The sequence below is a fragment of the Pundamilia nyererei genome, unplaced genomic scaffold (genome assembly GCF_000239375.1).
Source record: "Pundamilia nyererei isolate P.nyererei 1_Seehausen unplaced genomic scaffold, PunNye1.0 scaffold00185, whole genome shotgun sequence".
Classification (NCBI taxonomy): Eukaryota; Metazoa; Chordata; class Actinopteri; order Cichliformes; family Cichlidae; genus Pundamilia; species Pundamilia nyererei.
The window spans coordinates 323207-334172 of NW_005187586.1; the positions used below are offsets into that span (position 1 = coordinate 323207).

The window sequence follows — 10966 nt, forward strand, 5'->3', positions numbered from 1 at the left end:
GAAAATGACGTCACTTCCGGTTTCGGGCAGGTAATGGCGGACGTGAAAGTTCGCTCTGACATCTATTCCAACGTAGGAAGTGTTATGAACAGCTGATCGGATCGGCAAAGCGTGTTTGTGGAATATTATGTTTTTGTTGCTGCAAGCGCTTTTTATGCACTTTTTGCAAAGCTATATGTGGAAGGAAACTGTGACTTAGGACAAGCTGATGGCATAAGATGTAAGTACAACTCCTCCGGTTTCATATGCAAAAAAAATTATTGCGCTAGCTCACGTGGTTGCAGTGCTACCGGGATTTAAAAATAGTTACGCAAAACAGAGCGTGCCCGCTCCGACCGGTTTTAAAGGGTTAATTATTCAATAGTAAAACATGTAAGAAGTTTGGGCTGTGGAAGAAAACAGAAAACATCCCACTACATTAGGTTTATGGTTAAAAATCTGTGAAAACACAGTCAACACATAAAAGCAAAGACTGATGCTATAGTAAAGGCCCACTGGTGTTGCCTGTGTAGAGCCCTGCACCACAGACCAGTGAGTATTAATAGCAACACCTATGGCACTATGACAAGACAACCTTCATGCTAGGTCTGTGACTCATAATTCAGTAGCATAAAAATAAATATTAACAGAGTTAAAACCAAATGAATTAAACATTAAAAATTGACTTCTGGACTTCATTTGACCTCATCTTCATGTCCCACTTGCTACTGATTTACAACATGTCAAACAAAAAGGTCCATCAGACTTATTTCAGTAAGTCTTCCAGGGGGGTAATTCACTAAAAGCACATACTTGTCCTATGACACAGGCTGCTGTAACGTGACTAATTTAATATGATCAAAATGTTCTTTCGCACTGAAAAGCACACAAAAACATGCTGCAGCACTGTACATGCTTACTCACCATTACAGCATAAAGTAACAGAATCTGTGTATTAAAAAGCAGAGGCGGACAGATATGGATATGGCAGGAGAGATGAAGTACTTTCCTTTTGACAGAACCAGCTCATGATTCCTTCCCTGCCCTCAAACATAACTCTGGTCAGCTGGTGGGCCAACACACCAAAGCCTACGAAGGAGGGGTCTCTATTTGGGCCATAGCCCATGGAACAGAGCTGACTTCAGTTACTATCCTTTCACCCATCTAGAACAGACTGACCCCACACTGACCCCTCTGAGTTCAAACTCACTTCACCAGACATACCAGATTTTCACTAATACATTTGTGCAAATGGTCTATATAGGCTATCAGACAAGCTGGATACTAGAGCCAATGTCTTCCTAGAAGCAACTCTTGCAACTCTGTGGCCATTTTGGCAACACCTCGAGGCAGTTAAATGAAGTCCTTATGTAAAATGATTGGAGAGAAAGCCTGAGTATAAATTTTGATGATCACCGGGACACAAAAACTCACCAAATATAATTATTAGCTAAACCTCATTTAAGTAGTACTTGTATTACATATACACAACATGGTTATCACAATACTGGAATTTCAAACTTGTCAATACCCAGGAAGATACGCAAAGCCATTTTTGGTGCCATGGGGGCGGGGGCTGCTCCTGTATCTAAGTACTAGTAGCCATAGCTACTAGCTGCGTTCACTTTATCAAGGAAGTTAGATGCCTTTGTTTTGCTAACAAGGTAAAGCTATACCACACCAGCAGCAATAATATGCAAGGCCCATTTTTCTTTAGCTTCGAACCACTCCTGCAGCACTTACAGGTAGTTTTGTCAGTACTGTATGTGACTTATTAATCGAGTCACAAATACACAACAGTTCACAGGGCTCTAGAATGTGCCCAAATTTTTCAATGGTGTGACTAAAAAAAAATAAAAAAATAAAAAATAAAATCTTAGGTCGCACTGGTGCGACCAACTGTTCAAGTAACAAAAAAACAAAAACAAAAAAAAAACCCACCACACTTCATGCACAGCTCTCTCTCTTTTAAGAACAGTTTCCCGTCTCAAATCTCTGTTTTTGGCATTATTCATTCGCTTATTACCCACCAGTCTACCGTTGTTTACAGCGCTGTCGGCAGCTGTGGGTTTTTTTTTTATTTTTACTTAAATGTCCTCGGACAGGAAAGCCTAATTTCTGCTGCCCAATACTGAAGAAATTTAAAGAAATTATGCAAAATTGGAGAATACTGCAGAATATTTTTAAGATTATATGCTATAAAAAGCCAGGCCAGGAAGTTTTATTCTCAGTTACTGAATAAAACACAAAGGCATCTGCTGTGATGCTCACAATTCTGATGAAGTCTCACAAGTATCAGTCCTGACTGTCTGAGGCAAAATTGAATCGAATCGAAACCTTGTGAATCGGAATCTAATAGATTATAGAAATCAGTGACGATACCCAGCCCTAGTGAGTAGCCTAGGCCCGACAGAAGTGGATGTAGAGCTATGGGTAATAAGAAAAGATGAAAATAACTATTGATAACTTTTTTGTTAAGTTAAACCCTGATCCGTCTGAAATTCATAGCCAGTGCTCTGACACTGAGTCATCAATCTCTGAATGCTGAAAAATCACAGTGTATCCAGAAAATACATTATATGTCATGATAAATGCACAGCCTAAGTGTCCCCTCTCCCCACTGCGCCATTGGCCCCTCTGGCCAACACCAGTAGGCGGTAGGGTAAAGTGTCTTGCCCAAGGACACAACGACCAGGCCAGAGAGCCCAGGGATCGAACCGGCGACCTTCCGGTTACAGATGCGCTTCCATCAAGTTTAACATTGTCTACAATATTGCCAAGGAGTGCCAAAGCACTTCAAGCACAAGATTGTTATTTAATCATTTACAAATGAATATTGTCTGTATGGACAGCAATTTACCCCCCAAATAAGTGCACATGTAAAACTGCGCTGTTAAGTGATGCGGTTGAAAAATTTGGGTGCGCCTAACCTTTGTGCTGGTGCTCCTAAGAAAAAAAATTTAGGCGCACCAGTGCAACCATGGCAAAACGTTAGTCTAGAGCCCTGGTTCAGGACAGAGTACATGTTTTACAGTTTTACTACACTGCTGCCATGTTGAATTGTTAAGTCAAGATTAACAGGCCTGTTCCAAGTTTTAGAAATATAAATCCAAACTGAGGCAGTATTCCAGCTGATAATTCAAATTTGGAATACGGGATTTTTGACTTCCCACTTGAAATAAAACGCAGCAAGAAGGGCATCCATTGTGCCCTTCTTTATCTGGCCTTGTGACCCTCGACTCTTTGTGTCTACCTAACGTTAATGTGTGCGCCAGCGTTAGCTCCAATATTCATGATAACCGTTTTTAATACTGTTGTTGAAACTACTGACCTCTTGAATTTCCTCTTAAAGTGCTGTTCTGTGTTGTGAATGTCAATTGAGGAGAAAAAACTTCATGCAAATTCATGTTATAGATATGATAAGCCACAAAAAGTAAAACAAAAAATAATAATACACTGACCTCTCTCTCTTCTATGATAACTAAAGACATGTTTGCCACAATATAGCTGAAACTGTTGTGAACTTCTGCAGCACACATGCAAAGGTGGAGCAATGTGTTTCCCATTTCAGATACTTGCTCTTTTGGGGGAGGGGCAAGAGAACCAGCTTTAGTATACTGTGCTAAAACTCAAAACATCTGCATTCATAGTAATTTACAGAGCAGTAACTGACTATACTAAGTTTACAGGACTACCACGATATAGACCATGTTACAAAAAGTCTTGTTTACTGCTGATTGAGCCTGCCATACCTGTGAAATCACTGACAACTGAATGACCACCAGTATTTATACATCTCCGGTTTCAGGCTACTGGTACTTATGCCTGAAATATGAACCAGCTCTGTGCAGTCCACACTCAACATGTGTACATGAGACATCCTAGTCAAGACACAAACTTTTTTTATACACACTGTGTTACAGTGTCACCAACTGTACTTATAAATCATAAATATATGAATTACACTAATGTCTGCATATGGGCCTTTTTGAATGTTTTCTCTGCACAATTTTATCTGAAGTTAAAATCATGTGTATGCTTTACCAGTTATGCTGGAATATGTCTAATACAAAAACAAATACATTTATTCCCAGCAGTTCAGAATAAGGTTTTGTATCTCATGATGTAACACTTAATCCCTGGAAAATAACACCTCAATTCAAATATCAAAGACCAATGTGCCAAAAGATAAAAACAAACAAATAAGAAAAATAAACCCACAAGCCAAATCCTAACCCTCTTTATAGTATTAAGTTCAATGGAAAGAAAAATTAAAGGAGAGCTCTATTTAAAAAAAAAAAACAACAACAACAAAAAAAACAAAACAACTTCCCTCCGTGATAGTCAACTATTCTGAACAATAGAAAAAATATAAAAACAAATATGAAAGAAAAATTTCTGAAGTACAAATGCTGTCCTCATAGAGCTAATAATGCAGACGTACACAGTAAATGTAACTTACTTGCTAGCTTAGCTTGTAATCCTGATGGCCCAGGTTTGGAGGTCTCAGTTTTGGATGATCCAGGCAAGGACAGTTTGGGTTTTGGCAGATTGACTTTGGGGTTGAAGCGAGCTGCCCACTCAAATTTTGAAGAGCTGGCAGCTTTGGCCTGCTCTTTGTCACGTGTACTACGGCGTGGAGAGGGGCTAGATGCTGAGCGGGAGCGACGTGCCTTGGACTGGTCTTTTCCTTGTTTGACTCGGGCGCCTTGGGTGGTGGTGCTGTTGGTGCCTGTAGTAGAGGAAGAGGTGGAGGCAGAGGAGGAGGAGGAGTCTGTCACGTTGCTACACCCAGCTTTGGCTGAGGCGGCCGATTTAGACGCCAGCTTGGTGGGTTTTGCAGTTCTGCCCTCGGTACGATTGGGGAGGGACCCAGCGGTGCTACTAAGACCGGGGAGAGAGTCTGCTTTTTTCCGTTTTTGGATTGGCGAGGCCCCAGCGGCCACACTCTTCTTGCTCTGGCCTCGACCTGACGATGCAGGCAATTCTGAAGTAAGTGATCTCTTCTTGGACTTAACTGGGCCTTTCTTGGTCTCTGAGGTATTGTCTCGGGGTGATGGGAGTGATTTCGGCTTCTTGGCAGGGGTTGGGCCAAAGGTACTTATTTGGTCAGGAGCTTCACTTCGCTTCAGCCCTCGGTTGCCTTCACTCTTAGATTGGTGGCCTGGTCGCTCTTGTTCAGATGTTCCTGCAGCCTCTGGGTCGTCTTGCAATACAAATGAAGCCACGGACAGAGTAAGACCGCTTCTGTTAGGGTGGAAAAGACACAGAAGTCCATCTTAGAAGATTTATGAATCCTAAAAAGCAGAGCATTGCAATGCCACATTCACTGCCCTTTTTTTTCAGATTTTGATCAAAGTCCAAAAGGACAAAAAAATGCATGACCCTATTTACACACACATACACACTAAGCACCAAGTAGAAAACACAGGTACCTTCTTGAGCTGTGCCCTCTGGACTGGCCAGTGGCTGAGCTGGCTGTGGCTTTGGGAGCCTTAGAATTAGGTCTTCTACTTTCAGGTGGGGAATTTGCTTTATGTTTTACCTGCTCTGACTGCAACCTGTAAGGTTGGAAATTAAAGAGCACGTAACAGTGTGGGTGTCTGTGATTAAGTTACTTATAAAGAGACTTGATCAATCTCCAAATCATTTTGCCTGTCTCCCTCTGCATATAATCTGGCCATTATCACGTCTGGAGATTAATGAAAAATAAAGCTAAAAGAGGGTTAATTACCGACTATGACAAAAGAACAAAGATAAGCTTTTCCTTTGATTACATAGGACAATTTTACCATTCAGCAAGTTAAAATACCAATTAACTACAAAGAGACACAACCCAAATACAAATTCCCCTCTACGAAACATCATTTCATCTATTGCTCTTTCAAGAAAGGTTCAACAACTGCTGCCCACAAACTACGGCTGCCTTTTAAATATTCTGATTTTAACTGGACAGTAAGGATGCAGATACACTCACCTTCCAGCAACTGTGTGGTCTTGTGGCTGGGCCGCAGCAGTGTTCCTCTGTGAACGGCGCAGTGACCCCCCTGGATTGGAATTAGGCCGGTTGGACATTGGCACCTCTCTCCTGAAGGGACATACCCTTTCTAGACACTACCATTCACTGTAATAAAGGAAAAAGAGACCACAAAAGAACATTAACAAAATACAAAGACCACCCTTAAACCTGCACCCTCTCACCATCACCACCAAGTTGTCTGTGGTTTAAAATAAGCTGCCATCTATTGAGATTGCGTATCATTGAACCACAGGTTCACCACTCTGGCCCCTTTGAGATGATCAGTGGCAAAACTTTCTCAAGACTGTACATGAAGATACAACATCTGGGTGGGGGTTGGCAGCAACACCACATGCTAGTAACTACATCCCCTCACAGCTGAAAATCAAAAACGGGGAACTAAGAACTTTTAAAGACTTTATGCTAACTATATTACTGTGGCCCAATATGACCCGTTAAAAATAACTAAATCATAGCACAGAGCACAGTTCGTGTTCCTAATCTCTCAATAACAGTCATAACAAAATGTATACTTCTCTGAATAACATTCAGTAAAATACAGCAGTGCTGTTAATATTAAACCTTACTGCCAATATCAAATTTTACTGAAATGTTTTAGTTTTTCCCCCTCCCTGTGCTCCATGAATATCATCAAGTACCCTACTTACGCACAGTATAATACATTTTTACACATTGGTACCTTTAAATCTTTGTCAGAAAGCACTACTGGAACCTTTTCACATACTTAAAATCATCAAAAGGATCATTTTACAATTTCCTTACAACAGCAAAAGATTCCTTTGTGTATTATTAACCAAGGTCACAGCCTAATTAAAATAAACATACAATACAGTAGACTATAATTTAATTCTTTTCTGGTTTCAGTTTAAGTCCTAAACTAACTGCCAACAGCAATTATGCTTCAAAATGACTACAGCATTGTATAAAATTTATATATCTGATCCAGTGTGTTTAGTGTTAGGGGTGCAGTACAATCTTAACAGTTTAATTGATCAGAATAGTACAGAAGTTTTCTTTTTAACATTAGAAGTGAATGCATGTATCTAACTCACAGGAGTCAATAAAGTGACAGTACTGATAAGACAATTGATTAACTTGATCTAAACACATACAGGAAGATGATTTCATTATTTGCTAGACAAAAACCATTGAATCCCTAAATAAATATGTTTTTAATTTTCTTTTCAAAAGCATCTGACTATTTAAGTCACAAGTTAAACTATGATATCACGGATACTGATGATAAAAATACGCCACACTTGCCAAGCTCACTGGGCCATGTTAGGCCTGCACTGACAGTGCATCCTAGTCTTTGTTATTCGTCCATTCTGACAACTGGTGTTCCCCACTAGAGTATAATGGTATTAGTTAAGCTCATCAAATGATTTACAGCCTCACATAGACCATCGACCCAGTTTATTTTACCACATAACTAAAACAAGAACTGAAGTGTCCGATTTTTTATACCCATGATTTACAGAGGCCTATATTTCTGACGTAGTTGTCCACCACCGACTAACGCTAGCATGTTTAGCCACTTAATATCCTAGCAAGCCCCATACATTTTAACAATACCTCCATCGTATCGGTTTATTTATACAGAAAAGCTTCACACATCCAAAAGCGAAGCTTGTGGCGTTTACATCTTGAATCTAAAAAAGAGAAAACGCTAGAAGACTTGCTAACTGCGGACCAGCAGTTAGTTAAAGTTACGCTGGCTAACGTAGCAACGGTTACACTGAAATGCGTAGTTGGCGTGCCGGTGTGTCAACCTATTCAGCTAGTACCCTAGCCAAACAAATTGTCACATTTGAGAAGCTAGCTTGTTTGGGTTACGAAACGACATAATGCTTACTAAATGGCAAATACGCCCCTCCAACTGGCGAATAACGATCGGGTTCATCCGAAATTAGCTTCACGTCGAAAAAAGGCAACATCGACAAGACCCGTCTTTCGACAGCGGTTTAATGTAATAGAGCTAGCAGGCTACAAGTAAACTAACGCAAGCTAAGTTGGCAGTCAGATTGCCAGGACACACAGCTCTGTGTACGTGTACGTGTGTGTGTGTGTGTGTGTGTGTGTGGTGGTGGGGGCTGACAATCAAGTTTAGAGAAAAGAGAAATACGTTTGTGTTTCGTAAGCAAGCTCACCGTCTACGATTGATGGGGGTAAATAAATCCAAAATACACAACTGTCACCTAGACATGTAACGACGCTGATACAGTTCTACACTCTCCATGCAATTGTCAGCGCGAATTGTTATGTACAGACAGACTCCCAACTAATGTTGGTAAGCTATAAGGATGGCTAACAATATTTTCTGAGCTGACTTAAGGCCAGTGCCTCCCTCTCACTACTACAGCGCTGGCTAGCCTTTTAGCTACTGTTAGCCAGGAAGACAAGTTGGCCACTAACAAACAGCGTGCCAACACAGCGCATGGTTCTTGTTAAGACTTGGGTAAATGGGACACATAACGCCAAACAACTCATTCAACTACCGTTAAAGTACCTTGCTCAGAATTCAAAGCGTCACGGCTAGGTTATCATTAGCAAGCTAATACTAGCCTAGCCACAGCGAGGGTTTCTTCAATGACCGTTCTCTCGCAAACAGTAAGCTGACAAAAAAAATAAATAAACAGCCGGCTATTGGCTTTAAAATACCTCGCTGTTTTCAATTAAGCTGGGAGCCGAGGTAACACCACATTACTAACCCCGTCGAGACCGAATTAGCAGCTACAGGACTGTCGCGCAGCTTACGATGTTTAATCAAACAAGAGCGTTATAGCTGTTACCAGCTAACCTTGGCATGCCAGCTAATTAACGTTAGCGAGCCTTGTTGTCGATGGCTAACATTTTGCCAGCTCGACAGGATGGTTAAAATGATTTGTGTTGAAAACAGCGTTTTTGGCAACACCGCACCAATTCAGTGTTTATGATAAAGTTTTGATCAAAATTTCCCAAACATTAACAAGTTGTCTAGCTAGCAGTTAGCAAGTAAACGCTAACTAGCAAAAAGAAATGGCCCCTGATACCTTTAGACACAAAAAAAACAGGAAAGCAGGACCGGGATTCGAGTTATTTTCGCAACACCCATTCTTCCGATGTATTTCGAGGTTAAATACTGTCAAAATCCCAAAAGACTACAGGTTTAAATGTCAGTGAAAATGTCTACCTTTTGGTATAATGTTGTTACCTATTTGTTCCAGTGTTGTAGTTGTAACAGACAGTGCACCAGCTCCTCTTTTCTCTCTACCACTGCTAGTTTCACATCAGCTGAGGGGCCTACAACCGCAATATACCTCCGCGTGATTCATCCGCTCCGGGACTAGTTTTCTCCTTATTTTCTGTATCTGCTTGCTTTCAGTCAACAAAGCGAGCGCGAGCACTGGATCGGCTGCTCTTTCGAAACAAAGCGACGGGTTTCTAATGAAGACAATTCAACTATTTTTGTAGGCATCCAGAGACAGTCGCTGAATCACTGAAGTCATTGGTAACATTAGCTTGTCATAAATATTAAGTATCAATCCGCTGGGTCGTGACCCCCCTCCTCCCCCCTTCAACAGACATATATGAAACAAGCATATGTGTAAAATTAATATGCCCCGCATAACTTTTTGTTATTACCCAACATCAATGATAAAGCAATCGGTCCGTTTCATGAGTCGTTGTGCAAAGACAGTTTTAGTTGCTTTTTAGTTGTCATGGCAACATTTTTTGCGTCCAAAATGGCGTCTTTACTTGGGGATAGACTGTTTGAAATTAGTGGTCAGGGTCCGCCGCCTCAAAAGGATTTTTTTCAACTTGTCATTACCAAAAACGAGGTTATGTATTATTTATATAACAGACTTTCGAGGAGTAACTGTATAAAGCGTGCTTATAAAAACAATCCCTCTATTTGAGGCTAGCTTAATTTTCACGTTGTTATTTAGCTTTAAATATGGCTTTGCTACTATTTTCTAATATTTATGCTTAACAAATAACAAGCTAATAGCAAGATGTTTTAGTAAAATCATTCGCCCTGTTCCAGTAGCATATCGGCATCTTGTAGCCACTACTTCAAGAGAGTCTCCTGGATTAAAGTCTTGAAGTCCCATCTTTGTTTTTCCCCTCTAAATTTAGGTAATACTAACCTCATGGAGGATTTCTTTGCGACTTGAATGCCGAGGTCTTCCCCCAAATCAGCAGAAGACATCTCATCAGGACTTCCAAAATGATAAAACTCTACAGTGTAAGTTTTCTTCATCGAAATCATCACTCCCACTTCCATGAAGTTCTTGATAATATTATTTTCTAACCTATTTCTGAATCTTGTTTGGGTTTATAATTTGACATAGAAAGGACTGTGTTTGTCGACTTATCATCTGCAGATGAAGTCGGTGCTGTTTTTGGGCAAAGGATCCTGGATTACACAGCAGCACTGTGCCAAGGAAAGTTTGATTACCTGGAGCGTTTACCTGATGACATCATGCTCCGAATCATGTACTGCCTCGAGCTGAAAGACACGGCACTGCTGGCACAGACGTCACGCAGATTCAAAACGGTGAGGACAACGGTAAAGTACTGGATTTGTTCGATGATACAGAAATAATGCTTTAGTGTCTATTGTTTTTTTCTTGTGTTCAAATTCATTTGTGTTCACGTGTATGTTGTGCTGTGCTCTAACCGGATTGTACCAGCTCTTCAGCTCTGAGAAGTTTTGGGAGCAGACTGTGAGGAACTGCGCTGGGTTTAACAGGGACATTGAGGACATAGCCAGTGCCATGGGCTGGAAGAGCACCTTTCTAACTTTTTTCCACAACAGTGATGATAAAAAACAGCAGTAAAATATATATTCAAAAACAAACCCTTTTATTATTGTTGCAAAACAAGTAAAATCACACTGGCTCATTAGCAAACTAAAAAAGACTTCAGTGATGAATGAGGGCTTTTTGTGTGTGTGTGTGTGTG

The 10966-nt window shown here is 40.6% G+C and overlaps 2 protein-coding genes across 2 annotated transcripts in view; one reads left to right on the forward strand and one right to left on the reverse strand.

Annotated features, from left to right (window-relative positions):
• trip12 (thyroid hormone receptor interactor 12) overlaps positions 1-9499 on the reverse strand; it is a 28531-nt gene extending 19032 nt beyond the window's left edge. Inside the window, exons 1-4 of the mRNA XM_013914296.1 lie at positions 9213-9499; positions 5957-6103; positions 5415-5540; positions 4442-5226 (exon numbers count right to left, since the gene is read on the reverse strand). Coding sequence (XP_013769750.1) covers positions 4442-5226; positions 5415-5540; positions 5957-6054 — 1009 coding nt within the window. The 5' untranslated portion in view covers positions 6055-6103; positions 9213-9499. The remainder of the gene's footprint in view (positions 1-4441; positions 5227-5414; positions 5541-5956; positions 6104-9212) is intronic.
• On the forward strand, positions 8150-10935 carry fbxo36a (F-box protein 36a). The gene is made up of 4 exons (XM_005746898.1): positions 8150-8187; positions 10139-10247; positions 10387-10571; positions 10696-10935. The coding sequence occupies exons 1-4, from the start codon at positions 8182-8184 to the stop codon at positions 10840-10842; spliced, it is 447 nt and encodes a 148-aa protein (XP_005746955.1). The 5' UTR covers positions 8150-8181; the 3' UTR covers positions 10843-10935.
• The last annotated feature ends 31 nt before the right edge of the window (positions 10936-10966 follow it).

Excerpts from the sequence above, each read along its gene's own strand:
- fbxo36a (XM_005746898.1), top strand. Across the intron at positions 10,248-10,386 it reads AAATGATAAAACTCTACAGT|ATGAAGTCGGTGCTGTTTTT; the intron begins GTAAGTTTTCTT and ends TATCATCTGCAG. Across the intron at positions 10,572-10,695 it reads TCAAAACGGTGAGGACAACG|CTCTTCAGCTCTGAGAAGTT; the intron begins GTAAAGTACTGG and ends GGATTGTACCAG.